The following is a 21,363-nucleotide window of genomic DNA, read 5'->3' as shown; positions in this document are numbered from 1 at the left end:
CATTCGATGGATTAAATGGTAAGTACATCAGCGATCTCATGAGTGTCATGACTTTCAGTTGCGTCTAGCTGATGTGATGAATTTAAATGTAGGCTATATTAGGTAATACAGCTGTTCATGACACTGAAGTCTGTTTTTGTTAGATGGGTTTGTTTTGCTCGAAAGTCAGTCAATTAAAGTATTGATTGTGTTTGTGTTTTGGTTACAGATTCTAATAGAAATAATCTAAGTGCAGATACATACAATAACCAAACTATTCCATTCTCTGGAGGATTGGGCATACCAGAGGAGGCAGTTCTGCTATTTAAAGGCTTGATGGTCACACGCATCATGCCCTCGTTCAACATCTTCATCATCCTCATTAGTTTGCCACTCAATGCTTTGGCCTTGGTGACGTTCACCTGTAGGATTCGAGTGAAGAAACCAGCTGTGATCTACATGTCTAACCTGGCGTGTGTGGACCTGCTCTTCACCCTGCTGCTGCCTCTGAAGATCCACTACCAGCTGAACGCTTCAGATTGGGTGTTCGGTGAGGTGGCGTGTCGTGTGCTCAGTGCTGCTTACTACTGCTACATGTACTGCTCCATACTGCTGATGATGTGCATGAGTGTGGACAGACTGCTGGCTGTGGCGCTTCCCATCGCCTCTCTAACCTGGAGGAGTGCAAGGAAAGCCTCGTGTGTATGTGTGCTGGTCTGGCTGCTGGCGCTCGCTGGTACGGTGCCGATTCTCTCAGTGAGACAAACGTTCAGTGTCAACAAGGTGGGGGTCACATGCTTTGATGTGCTGCCAAAAAATGACTTTTCAATGCTTTTTTACTTGTACCTGTTCTCCATCCTCCCCTGCCTCTACTTCTTCCTGCCGTTGGTCGTCAACTTAGTGAGCTACTCTACCATCATATACGTGCTCAGTGTCAAACCTACTCATTTAACGACATCATCTTCTTCCATAGACAAGGAAAGAAGAGCCGTGATTATGGCTACTGCCGTGCTGATGGAGTTTGTGGTGTGTTTTGCACCATCCAATGGCATCCTGTTGTATCACTGTGTTCGTTTAGCTACTGGAGGAAACAGAGGAGTGAATACCTATCCGGCTTACCTGTTGGCTGTGTTTTTGGGGAGCTCAAGTGTTTTCCTGGACCCTCTACTGTACTATTATGGCTCGTCTCAGTACAGACAGAAAATCAGCTCTGTTTTGAGATGTAGGCAGGCAGAAAGAGCAAACACATGATTGTGATGCTAGGAAATCTGAATAATAATAATAATAATAATAATAATTCAATGAAAGTAGACACTTTGACATTTAAAACAAAAATTACATTTTGAAAAGTTTAAATTGTCAAAATAAAGAAAAATAAATTTCTTCATAAGAACGAAATCAACTAAAATAAAAGCTGTATTTAAGCATTGAATGACTCTGGGTCTAATATCAACATCATTATCATCATCAGAGGTGAGCTCTGCATTTAACAAATGTATTCATTCATTCAATAACAATGTATCAATTTGTCAGTATTAATAAATATATGAAGTGTATGTATTCAGTGGCTCTGCATGTGCGATGCATGCATAGATTAATGTATTCTAATCTTTAACTACAACTACATGCATACAGTTTATAATATAATAGCATGCTGTGCCAATTAAAGATCTATCTATCTATCTATCTATGGATTTGTGTGGTTCCACAATAATAATGAATAAAAACTGTAATAACATTTGATCGTTTATTTATTTTAAACATTTTTAAACACTTTTTTTACATGACACACTGAGGCTGTGATTATGCAATCCTCTAGGTGGCGCTGTTTATCCAAATGTCTACCCAACACATACACCTAGCAGACTACATACTGTATGCTGTTTTAATGCCGTCTAAATTAGGCAACCAAAATATACAACTAGTCCATCGTTAATTATGTTCAAAAGGTTCTTATGCATTTTGAAGATGATACTTAAAGGGATAGTTCACTTTGAAATTAAATTTTGGTATGTTTTAGCTTACCTCAAGGGCATCCAAGATGTAGCCTATAGGTGTCTTTTTTTCCGCAGTAGTTTCAATTTTGATATTTTTAGGTCAAACCGTTCTTGTCTGTCAGTCATATAATGCAGGTCTATGGTCACTATCTCAAAGAGCATGCACAGAGTCCAAATTAAAACAATTCCCCATCGTCCAAATTAAACAATTCCCCATCGTAAGTACACATTGATGGCCTAAGACACGAAACTAGCGGTTTGTGTGAGAAAACGAACAGTATTTATATAGTTTTTACCTTTTGTACACAGCCACGTCCAAATGATCTGAGGGCGCGCGCGCTTCCTAGTGTGTGACGTGTATGCTGACTGGTGCATATATACACTAGATGTCGCCTTGGCTATGGCAGTTCATTGGAATTAATTTAGACGATGGGGAATTGTTTTAATTTGGACTCTGTGCATGCTCTTTGAGATAGTGACCATAGACCTGCATTATATGACTGACAGACAAGAACGGTTTGACCTAAAAATATCAAAATTGAAACTACTGCGGAAAAAAAGACACCTACATCTTGGATGCCCTTGAGGTAAGCTAAAACATACCAAATTTTAACTTCAAAGTGAACTATACCTTTAATTAATTAAATGGTATGCGTAGACAATAATTGCTGTATGGCAATTTTGCAGTTCACCATAGGCTACATGTTGACCGTTGAACGTGGGTGATAGAAACTAGATATTTTGACAGCATAGTAAGTAACAATAAGCCTATCAAGTGATTGGTTGTTTGTAAGGAATTCACTTACCCTACCTTAAAGACAGTCATCACTTCTAATTATATCTTTACTGATACTACATAAATTCTTAGTCTTTGAACTGTTGCGTCATATTCCTAAAGAATTCTGGCGAGAGAAAAACTGACGCTTCACAACAACAGAAAGGAAGAGTACATTTTGTTTTTGGAAATGTCAGTAGCATTAAAGTTATGTATTTTCAGCATGTAACTGAGGAAATATATAGGCTACATATTTAAAACTGTCCCCATGAAATAGGCTACCTGTGTAAATGCGTCGCTCTGAAGGGCGTGTCCCAGGTAAGGTCATATGACTTTGCTTAACGGAGCTCCTCACCTGTCTATAAAGAGTTGATTCTGTTTACATTCTAGGTTAAAACAGTCAAGCTCGACTAATTCCAGTCTTTCCAGTCAATTTCGCCGGAAAAATGGCTCACCCATCGACCTGGATTTACGCCGTGCTTCTGTTAATCAGCGTGAACCTGTCAAGTCAAAGTAAGAATTTGTTTGTTATGTTTCTCACGAAACGTGTCTCAGTGCTTCCATATATGAAAACGTTTTATTTGTTTATTTCCTACTGATAACCACTTATACAAGTTACAAATGTTTAGCGTTATGAGATTTACTTTCTGATTTGTGTAAAAAAATATATATTTTTAAAAGTATATAGCCTAGATTAATATTCATATAATATAACGACCTTGCCGTTTTAGGTATGAAAAGTTTGATTTCACATTGTTTAAACCTGCCTACCTATATGTGGAACAAAAAGTTTTTTAATGCATGTTTTCTTCTGCTATGTTTAGCCTTTGCTATGAGTAATAATAGCATGGATCACAATAGGCATTTATTCCTTTACAACAGACAGATTTCATAATGTAGCTTACATGCTGATGCATGCAGACCATGATGAGTCTTTGTGTCTATGAATCATTTAAGCTCTGAAGTGATGCATGTGGAGTAAATATATCTATCTATCTGTCTAGATTCTGACTTGGAAAGAGGCTTTACTGGTGATGAAACTAAGGAGGGTGTATCGGTGACGTCCACTGCTGTTGATGTACTGAACAGCAAGCTCACCCAGATCTTCCTCCCAGTGGTGTACATCATTGTCTTCAGCGTGGGCTTGCCAGCCAATGCATTGGCCATCTGGGTGTTTCTCTTTAGGACGAAGAAGAAACATCCCTCATCCATTTTCATGGCCAACCTTGCACTGGCGGACTTGTTGTTCATAATCTGGATTCCTCTTAAGATCGCGTACCATTTTAACGGGAATAACTGGATCTACGGAGAAGCCCTGTGCAAAGTGCTGGTGGGCTTTTTCTATGGGAACATGTATTGTTCAACTGCTTTCATTGCGTGTATTAGTGTCCAGAGGTATTGGGCCATAGTACATCCTCTTTCCCAGCAGAAAAGAAACAACAAATTGGCGGCAGGTGTGTCTGTGTGCGTGTGGCTGGTTGTGTGGGTTATTACGGCGCCTCTTTATCTTTATGACCAGACCGTGAAGGTCACCAACCTTAATATTGTCACCTGCCATGATGTCACTCGTCCTAGCCAATCACTATACCCTTCTATCTACTTCCTGACTATGGGAGTTGTGGGATTTGTAGTTCCCTGCATAGTAAATATAGTGGCGTATGTGCTGATGCTGCGTGCCTTGAAGAGCTCGATGACAGACCCTAACATCGTTCAGAAGCGGAGAAAGGCTGTCATCCTCATCGTCACGGTGCTGGTGATGTTCCTGGTGTGTTTCACCCCGAGTAACGTCATGGTTCTGATGCATTACTCCCTGCTCTATTTGGGAGTACAGGACAGCGGCTACGGCTTTTACATCACCACGCTATGCCTGGCCAGCCTGAACAGCTGCGTCGACCCGTTTGTGTATTATTTCATCTCAGATGAGTTTAGAGAACATGTCAGAAACATGTTTCTTTGTCGCAGCGAGCGCACCGCGCAGAGGATGCGAGTTTCCTTCAGCGCATTGAAGTATTCAAGGAAAAAGAGTACCTACACGTCAGACACTGAAAACACGCAGAGTACTTCCTACTAAGAATGATGTATGAAAACCATAAACTGTTTTATAGATATTTGATATGCTCTATAATACCTCTTGAAAACTGTATGAGCTCTTGTTGTTATTATATTATAAAATGTTGTAAGGGCTGTAGGGACAAGTTTCTGAAACAGGCACTGAGTTGTTGTTGACATTTCACATGTAATTCAAGCAACGAGTAAACATCTTTTTCTATGAAATCTCGCCCCTATGTAAAAATACCATAGGGGTTTCATTCCAGCGCTTCTTGGAACTCCAAACTGTCCTCCTGATTGACGACATCGTCACCATGGAAATGTTGAAACATTGTTTGCCATTGTTGCTTTAAGTCTCTCTGTGTTAGTGGGATTTCTCAGAATCTTCTCTCAAATGACCTTTAATCTAGTTCTGTGAAAGTTGACTGGAAGCTGACTGAATAACTTAGAGGTGTTAATAGATTTGGAGCAACTGTTACAGAAAATATTTTGCATTTATTCCTGTCTAAATGTGTGTAGAAGGAGCTCTAAAAGAATGTGAATGTGTTCAATGACATGTGAATGTATGACCAGCAAAAATAACCTTGTCCAGATTTGTTCTAAAAGCACTGAATGCTTAAAATGGCAGCACCATTCAGTCTTATACACAATGTTTTCTTTTAGATATTTTGCACACTCATGCCTGCACTTGGTTTCAAAGGACATCTGTTCGAATGATGTTTTATCTGAGTTTATTTTGTATTTGTGTTTTTTTGTTTGTTTTTTTTAAGAATTTTCAATGTATTTATCAATAAATTTGTCTTCCTATGTTCCCTGTGATTTGCTCTGTGTGTGTGTTGGTCTTGTTCTCTTAACGACGGCAGGTAGAAAATGGTCCACAGAGCAACTTTTTACATGACCAGTTAATCATAACATCGATTTGCAGTTATTTGAAAGATATGGAGCTACAAAAAAATTATGCGGCAAGAATTTTTTTCAAAATAACCCATTGATAGAACGGTTGAACAGAATATATAAGAATAATTACCAGAATGATAAAAATCCAGAGCCTCTGTGACCTTGATTAAAATCAGGTTTATTCCTATTATAAATCATTAGGTTGTATTTAATGAATATCTGATTAATCAGTTGTACAACTTTATCAAAGAGGTAGCCAATTTATTTTTTAAATTATGCCATATGCTAATGTTTTATGAAGATTAATATATTTGACAAGTTTTGAATTGTGTTCAGTGTTATTTTAGTTTTCGTAATGTTTTCTAGTATTTTTATACATAGGGTTTTTTTTTTAAATTACTTAATATATTTATTTTTTCATTTCAGTGTTAGTATATTAGGTTATTATTAGTATCATATTAGTTGACAAGCCAACATATCTAAGATTTAGTTTTTCTTTTAATATTTTATTTTATTTCAACTTTATTTCAATTTAATTGTTTCACTTTAGTTTGGGTTTAGGTAACAATAACAATGCAAGTTTGTAATGTAATTTTGATCAAATAAAGATGATTCTGTGTATTGACCTACTGTGTTGTGTTTATTATGTATTATTAATTTTTATGTTATTGTGTATTGTTTATTTGTATTATTCTTAGTGTATTGCCCCTTATTGTGTAGGGTACTCTTATTTTAATGTTGGCCTATTTTAATTTTATTGTTTATTATGCATTTCTTCCCCATCTTTCTTGTGAGGAATGGACAAAATAAGCTAGCCTACAGATGACAATCTTGAATTTTGAAAGAACATTAAAGAATGTTGCTATCTAAGAAAAAATAGCACGTAAATACCCTTTAAACAGCACTGTTATTGTTAAAACTGAAAAATTACTACGTTATATATAAAGCTCGCAGGACAACTTGGCATTGCCTTTTCAGCGTGAGAAATACACGGTGTTGCGTGTGAGCGTGTGAACTGGTTGAATTGCGTGTGTCGAAGGCCAATGCGTGAGACTTGAAAACCCTGAGTTAGTTTCATATAACCCACAACACAATCTTGGTCAATCTCTCTCTCTCTCTCTCTCTCTCTCTCTCTCTCTCTCTCTCTCTCTCTCTCTCTTCCCACGCGCAGCTCACGTGGTTGATTTCGATCAAAACTCGAAACTCGCAACAGGATCTGACTGGTATGGAATGCGTCAAGCGTGTGACGTCATGCAGGTGGAAACTCGACGCGCTTTGAGTCCTCTGAGGGTTAAGGTGTGCCCTCCCTTCTTTCAGGTCGACTAAAAACATTTCACGGAGAGGAACACAGAGCTCATACACCGCTTCAAGAGACAGACTGTTATTTAGTTTGAGAAATAACGAAAAGTTTGAAAAACACGGATTATGGCTGTCTCCGCGAGTTACTGGATCTTGTTTCTTTCCGCGTGTGTGATTTTTGCGTCGGCACAGACAGGTGAGTCGCTTTAATTCGTCCATATTTTTATTTACTTGTTTTTCTGATGTAGCCTACTTTTGTTTGTACTTTTGTTTGTAATTCACTCATTTTAATATGAATCAATTTGTTTTGTTTCAGATAGTCCTAAAGGCAAAGGGCGGATTCTTGTATTCGTGCAGGGTTCAGACATTGACCCAGTCGTTAAAGATATACTACAGAGCAGCCTCACAACAGTCTTCCTGCCAATTATTTACATAATTGTTTTTGTATTGGGGTTGCCAAGCAACGCAATGGCAATATGGGTTTTATTGTTCAGGTCAAAGAAACTTCACCCTGCTGCCATTTACATGGGCAACCTGGCGCTGGCTGACCTGATGTTTGTTATCTGGACACCTCTCAAGATCGCTTACCATTTAAAAGGAAACAACTGGACTTATGGGGAAGGGATGTGCAAAGTGTTGGTGGGTTTCTTCTACGGCAACATGTACTGCTCCATCCTCTTCATCACTTGTCTAAGCGTCCAGCGGTACTGGGTCTGCGCTCACCCGCTCTCCCAGCAGAGGAAAAACAACAAGATTGCAATCATCGTATCTGCGTGTATCTGGATCTTCATAGGGGTCAGCACTACGCCTTTGTACCTCTACCAGCAAACATTTAATTCCACAGAACTTAACATCACCACCTGCCATGACATCACCCTTGTCAGTCAGACGAACTATCAGACGGAAAACAAGTTCCTGGGTATAAAGCTGGCCTATTATTATTTCATGGTAATGGCAGGTCTTGTGTTCTTCATCCCAATGTTGGTCATAATAGCTGCTTATGTTCTTCTCCTTCGTTCGCTTGGGAGCTCCGCAATTGAGGGCAGTGCCAGTAAAACCCGCCAACGAGCCGTGGTCCTCATTGTCACGGTGCTCGTAACGTTCCTGGTCTGCTTCATCCCCAGTAATGTGATGCTGGTGGTTCACTACTCTGTCCAGGAAATAAGCTGGGCCAATAACAGCTATGGCTTCTACATCACCACGCTGTGCCTGGCCAGCCTCAACAGCTGCTTGGACCCTTTCATCTACTATTACGTCTCGGACGACTTCAGGGAGCACGTCAAGAACACGCTGCTGTGCCGCAGCAGTCGTACGGTGGACAGGATGAGAGTGTCGTTCAGCTCAATGAAGTACTCGAAAAAGAACAACAGGTACACTTCCAGCACAGGCGCCACGGAGAGCAGCACCTGCTGAGAGCGTGTCGACAAGGACTATGATGGACAGGAGTTTATGTTTTGAGCGCTGGCACCGTGGATCTCGTGTTCTTCACTGAATAAACTGTCTGAGAACACATGAAGGTGTCTGAAGATATTTTGTTTCAGCTGTCAGACCTTCGTAAACCCAAAGCTGAAGGAGCCACAGAGAGTTTGAACAGAAAAACCTGTTTCTTGATCACATGACTGCAACGTTCAGTCTAAAGCTCAGGGCCGTGAAGCCAAAGCAGTTTGGTAAAACTTGAAGAGAAGCATCTGAGCCGGGTCATTCTGTTGTTACATTTGATACTCTTCAGATGGGCCCTGGCAAAATGATTTTTAATGTGAATTTGTCAGCCTGTGAACGGTTAAATGCTCTGCTGTAAAAATTAAGTATGTTTTAACTTTGTCATCCAGCCAGAATTTCTTCTGTTGTTAATACCTTAACAATTCTCGCCAGTTAGTCACAATGACTATTTTTTTTTTCTTCTATACCTCACTGTATTATATAATTAGGTCAGCCGTGTGATAAACGTTTCAATTATGTTCCTAAATTCATGCATATTTGATAGTTTCAAACAAAACAGCTGTATCTCTGGCAACAAACCTTTTTTATTTCTAGATTGGAATTCTAGAGATTGGTTCCGTGTGTGTCTAGTTCTTTTGCACAATCCTTCTCTCACATGTTGTTTATCTTATCATATATGGCAATCTCTTTATTAATTAAATGTCACTACGTCTTTTCAGAAAATGCAGCTAATAAAACCGTTGTGACTGTTTTACCCCCCAAGGCACAATGCCTTTTCAATAAATCTTTTGTTTGCTTTGAAACTGTTTTGCTTCCTGCTGAATTGTTAGTTTCCTATGAATAATTGAATGTGGAGTATGTTATGGATGTCTACACTCTTAAAAATAAAAGTCCAAAAAGGGTATTTTTCACAGCAGTGCCTAGACATTTTTGGTTCCCCGAAGAACCTTTCAGTAAACAGTACTTAAAATAACCGTTTTTTAATAGTGTGAAGAACATTTTAAATTTCTTAAGAACCTTTTCCACTATAAAGAGCATTTTGCCGAATGTAAAGGTTTCATTGATGTTAAAGGTTCTTCATGGAACCAGTTTTTTAAAGAGTGGGTGAGTCATATGCTGTTGTTAGAAACTGTGACAAACACTGTGATCATCCCGATCTATGAAACTAGCCAACCTTGTGACACAAAACTTTATGATGTTATCTTTGAGGCTATAAACTGTTAATGTTCATTTGGTTGAACTCTTTTAGTAACTTTTTTGTTTTGGGCCTCAATCAATTGCTTTGGATAAAAGCATCTGCTAAATACATGTAAATTATTAAATGTAAAACCATTTATATAACAATTTTCACAAATTCTGCTTATGTTTAATGAGCAGCACTCTTTTAAATGTGCACGTCTATGCTGTTTTGATTATGAGCATGTTTCATATTGAAAAATCTCTAACTGCATATGTACCTACTGCATATGTACCTGCTGCTGTTGTGAATTCAATGTGCTCCTTCGATCGGTCATAGTGTGACACTGTCCACTCCCCGCTTAAACAAATATTTTGCAGTTCTCTTAACAATTTTTTCGGTGTCAATAGAAACCCTCTAAACCTGTTTAACTAGCTTTAGCCTTTTCAGTTTAAACTCACAGATTTTTTTTTCTTTTCTAAGGGAAGGAAGTGACTTTTTTGGACTTAAAAAAATGTATTGCCAGTTACTAATAATAAATGAAACAGATTAACTTCTTTGTTGGCCTGAGTTGGCTTCTACTTATAAAAGCCCATTTCTGCCTTAGAGTAAAAAACAAATGTTTAACTGTTTCTCAGTCACACTTTATTATCATTGTGAATTTATACTTTTCAAAAGTTTGGGGACGGTAAGTGTTTTTGTGCTCACCAAGGCAGCATTTATTTGACCAGAAATACAGTTTAAAAAAACACAACAGGAATATTATTGCAATTTCAAATAACTTATTTATTGTAAAATATTGTAAAATGTAATTTATTATACATTTAAATATATTTATTTAATTTTCAGCATCATTACTCCAGTCTTCAGTGTCACATGATCCTTCAGAAATCATTCTAATGCTGATTTGCTGCTCAAGAAACATTTGTTATTATTCTGTCAATTGCTGTCCATCGTATCCGATGATGACTTCCTTCGAATTAGATTTCTCCACAGAGTCCTGTTTTTTGCTTGGCGATCCCAGCTGCCTATTGGGATCTGTTTATGCTTGAGATTTCGTTTAACTGTGTCTTTAAAGCGCAGCTTTGGCCTGCCTATGCCCCGGTGCCCCTCTTTGAGCTGAGAGTAGATTATCTGTTTTGGCAGTCGACTATTGTCCAGTCTGCTCAGATGGCCAACCCATTTCAGATTTCGCTGGATTAGGGTTTCGTACATACTAGGTAAATTGGTTTGATCTAGTAACTCTTTGTTGGATATATGGTGCCACCATTTAATGCCTAGAATTTGTCTCAGATGTCTCATCATGTAGGCATTTAGGTTATGTGCTTGGGTCATATAAACTGTCCAAGATTCTGCTCCATATAGAAGAGCTGGGAGAACAATTGCACGATACACTGCACATTTTGTCTTTATGGTGAGGTCTTTGTTGGACCAGACTCTTTCTTTTAGTCGGCCAAATACCTGTGAAGCTTTAGATTTACGTAAATTTAATTCGGCATCTAGTTTGTTATTGTAGGTGACTATTGCCCCGAGGTATTTAAACTCTTTGACCGTGGCTAGATTTTCGCCTCCGATCTGGATGTTTTGGCTCCTTTTTTCTGTGCCAGGGGGTGGCTGAAACATTATCTCTGTCTTCTTTATGTTTATCTTGAGTCCATAGGCCGTTGCTGCGGTGGCAAAGCAGGTGATAATTTCCTGTATATCCTGGTGTGAGTGGGCGACAAAGGCAATGTCGTCGGCGAACATAAGTTCCCGGACAAGGAGAGGTTTAGTTCTACTTGATGATTTGAACTGATTGACGTTGAAGAGGTCAGCTCCTGGCCTTGTCTGTATCATCACACCTTTATCACAATCTGCAAAAGCATGATCTAGGACTGCGGTAAGGAAGAGGGAAAACAAGGTTGGTGCTAGAACACATCCTTGTTTCACTCCATTTAGCACATCGAAGTTGTCAGATAGTTCCCCCTTCATGCTTACTGAAGCCTTCATGCCATTGTGGAGAGAGGCGATCAGGTCAGTGAACAGGTCAGGGCAACCGATTTTACGCAGGATCTTCCATAATGTTTCTCTGTGCACTGTATCGAAGGCTTTAGTAAAGTCTACAAATACCATGAAGAGGGGCTTGTTCTGCTCAATGCACTTTTCCTGTATCTGTTTTAGGGAGAAAATCATGTCTACCGTTCCTCTGCCTGGTCGAAAACCACATTGGGCCTCAGGGAGGATTGTTTCAGCATGGGTTGCTAGTCTGTTGGGGAGAATTCTGGCAAATACTTTTCCTGGGATAGAAAGAAGTGAGATGCCTCGATAATTCCCACATACACGTCTGTCACCTTTCTTGAACAGGGTAATCAGTTGTGCGTCCCTCCAGTCTTGTGGGACAGATCGGGAGTCCCATGCTGCAGTTATGATCTTGTGCAGTGCATCTAGTAGTTTAATGCCACCTTGCTGGATTATCTCTGGATGGATTCCGTCCGGACCTGGGGCCTTACCACTACTTAGCAAATTCACAGCTTTATGGACTTCATCAATGGTAGGGTGGGCATCCATACATTGCTGAGTAGGTGCTTGGGGGAGAGTATCCGTCACATGTTGGCTGACATCTGTGCGGACATTTAATAGACTGCTAAAGTGTTCAGTCCATCTGTTTAGTAGGTCCTGCTTTTCACTTAGTAAGGTTGTATTATCACTAGCGAGAAGTTGATCGGGGTAGTTGACCCGCGGACCCCATACTGCTTTCATGCTCTGGTAGAATTCTTTTGTATAATTCATGTCAGCCAGTTGTAGCTCCGCTGCCTTGTTCGACCACCAGTCATTTTTCAGCTCTCTGCATCTTCTCTGCACTAGAGTGCTTCCTGAGTTCTGCTTTAGCCGATCTGGTGTTTCTATTCAGCACTTTGTTTCTTGCCTCATTTCTCTTTTTTATGAGTTTGCTGAGCTCCTCGCCATTCTCATCGAACCAGTCTTCATTTCTCCGGTGTGCGATCCCAAGTGTCATCTTTGCTGTCTCATAGACGACAGATTTGAATGAGTTCCAACTTTCGTCCATAGAGATTGTGACGGTTGGGTCCATCAGTCTTTCATTTAGATCTGCTTCAAGAACTTCCCTTACATTTTTACGCTTTAGTTTGAGGACATCCAGCTTTTTTATTGGCTGTTTTCCTTTATTTATCATCTTCCTTATCTTTAGACGAGTTGTCGACATTATCAATATGTGGTCTGTGCTGCAGTTTGCCCCACGCATGGCTCTGGTATCCAGGAAGTCCTCCATGTCACGCTGTCGAGTGACAATGAAGTCAATCAGGTGCCAGTGGTGTGAGCGCGGGTGCATCCATGAGTTCTTGTGAGCCGCTTTATGTTTGAAGAATGTATTGGTGATGGCAAGTTTAAACTCTGTGCATAGTGAGAGGAAAAGCTCACCATTTGAGTTCACCTTACCTGTGCCAAACTTCCCAAGGACTTTAAGCCATGTGGTGCTGTCTTGGCCTACCCTGGCATTGAAATCACCTAGTAGGATGATCTTATCAGAGTTTGGGATGGCCCTTAGAACTTGGTGCAGTTGGCCATAGAAAGCTTCGATTGTCTCCGGACTGTTCATCATTGTTGGTGCATATGTCGCGATCAGGGTGCAATTTCTATTGTTTGTTAACGGCAGCCTGAGGGTCATGATCCTGTCGTTTACAGGTTTAGGGTCCTGTATCAGCTTCGAGGTTAGGTGATTTGATACTGCGAGAGCAACACCAGCCTCACGTCTTTGCCCTGATGGCTTCCCACTCCAGTATATTGTGTAGCCACTTTCTTCCCGGATGCTGCCTGACTCAGGAAAGCGTACCTCACTCAGAGCCGCAATGTCTATGTTATATTTCAGTAGTTCACGAGAGATTATAGCTGAACGTCTCTCGGGTCTGTTGACTTCTTCTCTGTCAAGCATTGTTCTAATGTTCCATGTTGCAAATTTCATATTGATGAGTTTAGGGTGGACCTTTTTATCCTGGGCGACGTCCTGCCAGTATGATTTTCTTTTTCTGTGAGATTTCATAGTTTTTTTGAAGGAGTGCTAGCAATATCTGTTAAGGATTCACTGGGTTTTGCTAGTTGCCAGTGAGCCCCTCTCTTCTGCTAAGTTCGCCCACCTGGCAAGGAGAATCCAAGACGAGAGAGAGCAGCTTAGCAGTCGCAGTGTCTGACCGGAAGATTAGGTAAAGGCAATAGGCAATAGCCCATCCAACCACCCTCACAGGCTGACAACACACCTGTATTTTCTTTTAGGGTTGACTCCCTTAGCCTTTGTCTTTACAGGGACATAACTGCAAGGCAGCAGGGTACCGGCTTGGTAGATGGACGCAAGACCCTAGGTGCAGGCGCCCTTAAAGACAGGTATTGTGTTTGTCCTGCCAGGGTGTCTACCCACCCTCCCACTCCCTATGCGGGCCAGTGGGTTCACCAGATTAGTCGCCGGTGGCTCGACCATGGAACAGGTGGTACTGGTTTACATGTTACCAGTAGCAAGCTTTCAACAAGCATGACCTGACCTGTTATTATTATCAATGATAAAAACAGTTATGCTGCTTAATTTTTTTTTATTTTTTTTTTTGAAAACTTTGATTTATTTTTTCAGGATCAATAGAAAGTTCAAAAGAGATCATTCATTTGAAATAAAATCTTTTGTAATATTATAAATGCTGTTACTTTTGATCAATTTAATACACCCTTGCTGAGTAAAAGTATTAATTTGGTATGTCTGATATATCTTACAATGACTTTATATCTCATAAATGTCTTTTTTTTTTTCCTAATTGTGACTTTATATCTTGCAATGTGACTGTATTTCTTGTTTTCAAATGTATCTCAGCATTACCTTTTTACTCTTAGGTTAAAATGGACTTCCATATACCAGCCCCTTGGGTAGTGTTAATCCCAGGAAGAATGGAAGAATAGAAAGTGTCCATTCATCTCACTCATTTGCATTTCCCCAATCTCAGGTGAGAATTGTGTTTAGTCAGATATATGTAGCCTTCAGGCTGGGCTGTGACCAACCACACTCTCAAATAAGATACACAAACTCTCTCTCTCTTCCGCTCACTCTTTTTTCTCACGCTGTCTCTCTCTCCGATGATCCAATTTCACACACACATATTCTTGATTCTTGACTTCACAGCTTCCTGGCCATTTCTAGATGTGTTTGTCTTTTGATGTTGCTATGGAAACCGCACTGGTCTTGTTCGTGCCATTTAGGGTGCAGTTTCTCGCTGGCATCATTGGATTAATCATTAGACTGTGTGATAGAAAGATGTATTTGCATGCAAGTGTTTAGTGTGGGTGAAGGTAAACTCAGTGACACTGTCATGTAGATTTATATACGCTATTATGAAAATTTGTCTGAATTTAACAATGTGCTATAGTTTAAAGTTTTCCCAATTTGCATTTAGTTTGAAGATAATAATTCACATAGGTTTGGATTACATACTGTGAAGAAAATGTGAGTTGTTTTGTCAATGTAGAACTTGACACCACTATACGTTCAGGTTGTCCCTCCTCCAGTGTAAATTGATAGGATTTTTTTCAACCAACTGTAATTCGGATGAATATAAGTAAGTAATAGCAAACGTTTCCTCAGAAAGCAACACAATTTGAAGTTCTGTAATTGATGTCAGTAGTGTACACAATGTAGGATGCAAGTTTACTTAGGCCTAGATGTTTGTTCAAAAAATGTCGAACTTGAAGTAGCTATGAGTAATAGTGACACTTGCCTAAGCAAACACCACTTTTATGTTTTCCTGTATAGGTATTTTAAGGTAAAAAGCAAACTAGCTCTTTTAAAAGACAAAAAGATTGTGAACTTTAGACTTTGCTGTTTATACGAGACCAGCAGTGTTTTAAGCGAGTGAAGTTCCTATTGCATAACGCTGACAGCACAGAGAGGTAGACGTTACTTCTCTTTCTCTCATCTCTCCCTCCCCCTTTCCTCTCTTTCTTTGTATCTGCACTCCCTGTGTCTGACAAACTGTTATTTTAGATTTTCCTGTGAGGAACAGAGCTCAGAAGTGATCAAGAGAGACAGTCTGTGACGGACAGGTATGACCTTATAAGGTAATGAGTGTAAATGAGTCAGATATGACTGTAGGAAGTTGACATCTCAGATCAGTTCCTGATTGAAATGGGGGAGACTACTGAAATGTGGTTTTGTGTAAATATCATAAAACAGTCTCTACGTCTACGTCAGGCGCCACCGCCTGCTGTTTAAGATTAAGGGTCACCTCTCACCGCACAATCACCTATTGTTTACAGCTGTGTGTGTTGAATCTTAACAGGTGCGTGTTGGCCTATATTTTGATAATAGGACCAGTCTGCGAATGCCTTTGTGTCTTGTGTAGTATAAACACAGTGACTGGTCAAACCAGTTCAATGAGCATGTTGAAGCATGAATGAGAGTAATGAGAGAGTTCACCTTTCATTTTTTCTCCTGAGATATAGCTGTATTTGCATCATGTTTTGGTGGGAACATCATTTATATATATGGGAACCATATAAATGATGCATCAACAAATTATGCACCTCTTAATGGAAATTAACACATTTATTTCCTTCACGAAGTGCATCAATTTTTGGTCAAGATTTTGTATTGGCAATGCAAGAGTCCAAAGTCTCCTCCAGCATATCCCAAAGACTTGAATGAATTTAAGGTCTGAACTCAGAGGAGCCAATTTATGTGTGAAAATGCTTCTTCATGCTCCTCACAACCATTCTTACACAATCTGAGCCTGATGAATCTAGGCTTTGTCATACTGGAATATGGCCATGATGTGTCTTCCCACATGGTTGTTTAAGAAATTAAACACATATGTAAGCTATATATATGTGTGTGTGTGAGTGCGTGTGTGTATACACAAACTTTTATGTTATATAACTAACACTACAGTAGTATAGCATAACAATATGGGTTTAAGATAAATTTAAAAAACTTCCATGACTAAATTCACATAATTTTTGTTTACTTTTTTTAAAATGAAGAACCTATTTCAAAATGTAAATGAAAAATGCAAATAATAATCAAATGTTAGCGTGGTCTTTTTGACCCCACTGTGTACATAAGGTACAGTGTAAACGACCAAATCACCTTAATATGATGTGGAATAATTAAAGAAATTATTGAGGTTAAAATACAGAGACAGTGCTTTGTATCAGGGTTATTATAGTTATAGTTATAGTTATTATAGTACCAAATCTATAAAAAAATTGAGGAAATAAAAGAACATTAACTGAAATCAAACTTGTTTTATTTATAGTTGCCAAAGCAAGAATTCTTATTTTCATTTAGTTAAACTTTAAATGTAGCCTACTTAACTATAAACTAAAACTGAAATAAAAATGTATTAAAAATATATAAAAACAACAAAATTAACAAAGATACTCTATTTCTTAATTTGATCTTTTACTATGAATGACTACAATTATTTCTGACTGTCAATTGAAGGATGAGTTTTGAACACAGCGACATCTAATGCACAGATCTTGTAAGTGCAGCACTTGTTTTGTCATGTATTCAGTGTATATACTGTGTACCTACTATTTTAAAATAATATATAAAATATGCAATATGAAACAATATGTTTCAAAAGGCAGTATGCTTATTTTGCATCCTTAATCCAGTTGTTGAGTAAAAATGTGCCACTATTGGCAGTCAAAGAAAGAGAGAGAGAGAGAGAGAGAGAGAGAGATAAAAACATTCAAGTCAAACACATTATACATTATAGTGTGCTCTGCTGTGTTGCAAATATTGGCAGATGTAGTATGTCATCTAGATGTTGCATACAGAACATTTGTATAATGTCCACAGTATATACTGCAAAAATGTAACATTATGCATTATACATTAGCCAATCAGATCAAACTGTAATATTTCTTCTGAGATATAGGCCTATTTTGTATTCAGAATCAGAAGTGAGTTTATTTCTTGGTATTTTAATGTCAGTGTGAGTGATCTATGTATCTCATTGTAGGTGAAAATGTATCTGGTTATCATTTACAATAGATCATAGATTATTCTAATGAGCAGCTGATATCATGTCAAATCACTCAGATGTACACATTTAACCCATTTGTGTGTCTCAGAATTATCTTATCTCTCCTGCATAACTTGTTTAAAACACAGTCCACATTTTCTCCCAGTTTCCACATTCCTAAAGGACCCCTCTGTTGCAGTGCCAGAGGGGGAGGCGTCCACAATAATGCCTGATGGGAAATGGTCCAAGGTTTCCTGTGCTGAGCTGCAGATAACAACTTACTGTTTAGAGAGCTCAGCCTGAGGTCTTCAGAGATACTGAGCTGCTGGACGAGAGCCAGGTACTGCTCAGCCTCGCATGCACAAACGCAGCAAAGCGCAGATTTTTATGTTTGTTTGTTTATTTGGCCTCCTCCGAGCTAGTTAAAGGTTACAGATAGCACCTCTGCCCCCTAAAGGTCTTCCGTTATTTGACATCGCATGCTGGTATCTTACTGTGGAAAAAATCTGAATCATATTTGAAAGTGTTCAGTTCCTGGTGTCATAAGCCAACTTTATCTGAATTTCTCTCTCTCTCTCTCTCTCTCTCTCTCTCTCTCTCTCTCTCTCTCTCTCTCTCTCTCTCTCTCTCTCTCTCTCTTTTTTAAAGCATGAGGAGCTATTCTCCATGTGCCAGAGGGATCAGTAGGAGGCTGAAAGAGAAGATGATTAATTAGCATTGCCTTTCAGCTTTGGCTGTAGACTGATCTCAGCCCAGATCCTCTGCGGGCTTCTCTTATGTAAAACTGTCGAATAGCATAGTGTGGCATAGAACCGAACGATGGCAGAAAACAAACACTGCATGCTGTGGCTTATGTTCAGGCCGGTTGGACATCCATATCCTGAAGTGTAAACACATTGTTCTTATAGTTCATGAATTTTGTAATTGTTTATGTTCCCCCATTGTCGTATCAATCCATAAAAGTAGTCTATATGACTCTTACACTAAGTTTTCTGAAGCCTTTTGATAGATTTGTATGAGAAACAGACAAAAATGTAAAGAGATAGTTTGCGCAAAATGTTCTTCTGCAGAACATGAAAGAAATTATTTTGTTGTGTTTCAGCAGTTTTTGTCCATGCAATTTGAGTCTGACGTTCTTCAAAATATGCAGTTCTCAAATGTCATTACAGTCACTTTTTGTTTTAAAGTTTCCATATCATGATTGGTCATGTGACATGGTAGTACCAACAGCATCCTGGTGTGATTTGTCAAAAAAGTGCCCTTTGGTCTTTTTTTGACAGCTTGGCAGTATATAAATCACCATCCACTCTCACTCAAAGAGAAGCTCTGACATTTGTGTTTCATAGAAGAAAGAAAATAATATGTGAGTTGGAATGACATGAGTGTGAGAATAATAAAATTAAATTTTTTGCACAAACTATCCCTTTAAGCCGTATGCATTTCTTAAATGTAATTTTTTAAAACTTGATTGGTCATGTGACGAGAGAGAACCAATAGCACTGAACCTTTTTGAAGTCCCACCTGGCATGATGCATCAAAAGGTGCGACTTTTGAAATGAACATTGGTCTGTTTCTCACACAATTATATTGTATGGCTTCAGAAGACTTGAAATATTGAGCTTTTTTAAATCAAAGCTCAAGACTTTTTGCCGAACATCTCATTTTGTGTTTCTTGGAAGAAAGACCATAATATGAAGTTGGAGTGACATGAGGTCGATTAAAGTGATAAAACTCTCATTTTTGGGTGATCTGTAACTTTAAACTTTACAATTGCTGTGTCAGCCTAATTAGAAAGCTCATATTGTCTGTGCTTTGAGCATTTTTTCTTTATATTAGGAAAGCAAGCCGCACCAGTGATGATGTAAGTAGTCTTTGCGCTTTCTAGCAATCACTGTTAGCTAACATGCCTGTGTGTTCACACAATGTTACTTCATGCGCTCCTCTCCTCTAACGTTTGTAACGGTCAGTGCTTTTTTTTTTTTTTTTTGAGCAATCCAAAGGTTGCAAAGGTCCTCAAATGCATATCAACACAGCTGAAGGTAAACTTAACAAACAACAGCATTTTATTGACTGAAGTCTAGTGAAAAATACAATAACAAGCATTGGACACAAGCCATTTTAAACACACGTAATCTCTTTAAAAAGACATCGCTAACATAAGGCCAAAACTACTAACCTGAGATATCCCACAAAACCTCCAAAAATTGGCCAATGCTGAAGAGGTTTTTTTTTTTACATTTTAGAAAAATAGATAGATTTGCAAGAAAAGACACTTTATACATTCAAGAACCATTGGGAATGTTTCTCCTCTACTGGTTTGTTAGTAAGACACTTGATCTGCAGCTCGGGGAGAAGATGAATAGCGACGGGGGGAATGTGTGAGACAGGGCGGGACAGATGGAGCAAAAGGAGAGAGATGAGAGCGAGGGTGTGAAAGGGAAAGCGAGCCTCAGGCTTCCTTTTCGTCCTTTTCTCTCTGTGTTTTTGTCTTCGCAGGAGCCGGCATGGTCGCCGTGCCCCCAAGCCAGTCCCAGTGAGCGAAGAAAGGCGCAAAGTTGGTGCCCGGCTGCTGATGGTGAGCGTCGTGCCGCAGCGCGCCGCCCCAAAGACCGAAGGGAACCAGACGGTGCATCGCCCAAGGGAAGTCGTACCCGCAGTGGTCCTCGGTGGACACCCAGATGTTGAACAGCATGAACGCCCAGGCGGTGAGACAGTGACACTGGAGCAGCAAAGGATCCACGGTGGTCCAGAAGCCCACGCTGAAGAGCTCCCATGCCGACAGGTACTGCGTGACCAGGCTAAAGGTTTGCCGGTATTGGTGGTGGAGCGCGTGGAAGGTGCGGTACAGCCAGCCCACGCGGTGATGCAGAAGGTGCCACAGGTAGTACTGGAAGTCGAACACCACGGTGCAGCCCACGATGCCCAGCAGGAAGGCGGTGAGCGTGGGCGCCTCGCGGGGCAGCGGCACCGGCGGACGCCAGATCCACTGGGCCACGGCGGCGGGGAAGATGTAGAGCAGATGGTTGTACGTGGTGAGCGCCAAAGTGGCTCCGATGTTGGACCAGGTGACGGCGCGGTCCTGGTGGATCTGGTAGCGGCGGATGGAGGGCCAGGTGGGCGCCAGCAGGTCCAGCACGGTGTAGAAGAACACCAGCACCAGGTACATGGACACCGAGAGGACGACGGGAAACAGCGGCGAGCGCAAGCTGCTCTCGTGGTTCTGCTGGAGGTAATCCCACATGGGCTGCAGAACGGAGCGCTCCGACAGAGCCCAGGTTACGTTGCTGGCGTCCAGCGTGCCGCGTACACTGCCGGAACTCATGGCCGGCTACGTGTTGTTGATGCAACAGCCGGCGGCAGGATGGTGAGGATGCTGGCAGTAGACGGCGGCGACTTTCTCTTGTTTTGAGTGGTGGATGTGGCTTTTTTGTAAATGATCTGATCTGCACCAAATGAGGCAGGCCTTTACGCCTCTAAAATGTGTCCAAGCACCACCTCCTGCATCTGTAGCGTCTCTCTCTCCCTCTCTCTCTCTCTCTCTCTCTCTCTCACCCCCCCCCCCCCCCCCCACCACCACCACACTCTTTTTCTCTCGGTATGGTGTGTGTCTGTGTGAACGCTCTTTCATTGGTAGTTCGAGGATGATCCAACATTTGACCAGCCGAACCGTTAAGTCTCTGCACCACTCATTTCTGACCTAGAAATGGAGAGAAAGAAACCAGAGATCTCTGTTTGCTTGCTTGATATGAA

At 40.2% G+C, this 21,363-nt stretch overlaps 4 protein-coding genes across 5 annotated transcripts; 3 read left to right on the top strand and 1 right to left on the bottom strand.

Moving 5' to 3' along the window:
- Positions 1-315: 315 nt before the first annotated feature.
- LOC308706031 (proteinase-activated receptor 1-like) lies at positions 316-1,230 on the top strand (the record flags this gene model as incomplete). The annotated part of the gene is made up of 1 exon (XM_081391419.1): positions 316-1,230. One exon carries the CDS (start codon positions 316-318, stop codon positions 1,228-1,230), a length of 915 nt encoding a protein of 304 aa, XP_081247545.1.
- Positions 1,231-3,067: 1,837 nt separating this feature from the next.
- On the top strand, positions 3,068-5,618 carry f2rl1.1 (coagulation factor II (thrombin) receptor-like 1, tandem duplicate 1). Its single transcript, XM_081391412.1, has 2 exons — positions 3,068-3,264; positions 3,756-5,618. Exons 1-2 carry the CDS (start codon positions 3,198-3,200, stop codon positions 4,820-4,822), a joined length of 1,134 nt encoding a protein of 377 aa, XP_081247538.1. The 5' UTR covers positions 3,068-3,197; the 3' UTR covers positions 4,823-5,618.
- Positions 5,619-6,915: 1,297 nt separating this feature from the next.
- f2rl1.2 (coagulation factor II (thrombin) receptor-like 1, tandem duplicate 2) lies at positions 6,916-9,348 on the top strand. 2 transcript variants are annotated; one of them, XM_081391410.1, is made up of 2 exons: positions 6,916-7,192; positions 7,313-9,348. In XM_081391410.1, exons 1-2 carry the CDS (start codon positions 7,123-7,125, stop codon positions 8,407-8,409), a joined length of 1,167 nt encoding a protein of 388 aa, XP_081247536.1. In that variant the 5' UTR covers positions 6,916-7,122; the 3' UTR covers positions 8,410-9,348. The 2 variants fall into 2 exon arrangements, with proteins under 2 accessions (XP_081247536.1, XP_081247537.1); XM_081391411.1 differs by having other exon boundaries at positions 7,059-7,192; positions 7,317-9,333.
- Positions 9,349-19,660: 10,312 nt separating this feature from the next.
- ch25hl2 (cholesterol 25-hydroxylase like 2) lies at positions 19,661-20,952 on the bottom strand. The gene has a single exon (XM_081390765.1). It carries the CDS (start codon positions 20,933-20,935, stop codon positions 20,063-20,065), a length of 873 nt encoding a protein of 290 aa, XP_081246891.1. The 5' UTR covers positions 20,936-20,952; the 3' UTR covers positions 19,661-20,062.
- Positions 20,953-21,363: the final 411 nt, after the last annotated feature.

Source organism: Scardinius erythrophthalmus (assembly GCF_964197995.2).
Source record: "Scardinius erythrophthalmus genome assembly, chromosome: 17".
Taxonomy (NCBI): Eukaryota; Metazoa; Chordata; class Actinopteri; order Cypriniformes; family Leuciscidae; genus Scardinius; species Scardinius erythrophthalmus.
The sequence above is the reverse complement of the archived record's forward strand: the minus strand, read 5'-3'. Positions and strand labels throughout refer to the sequence as shown.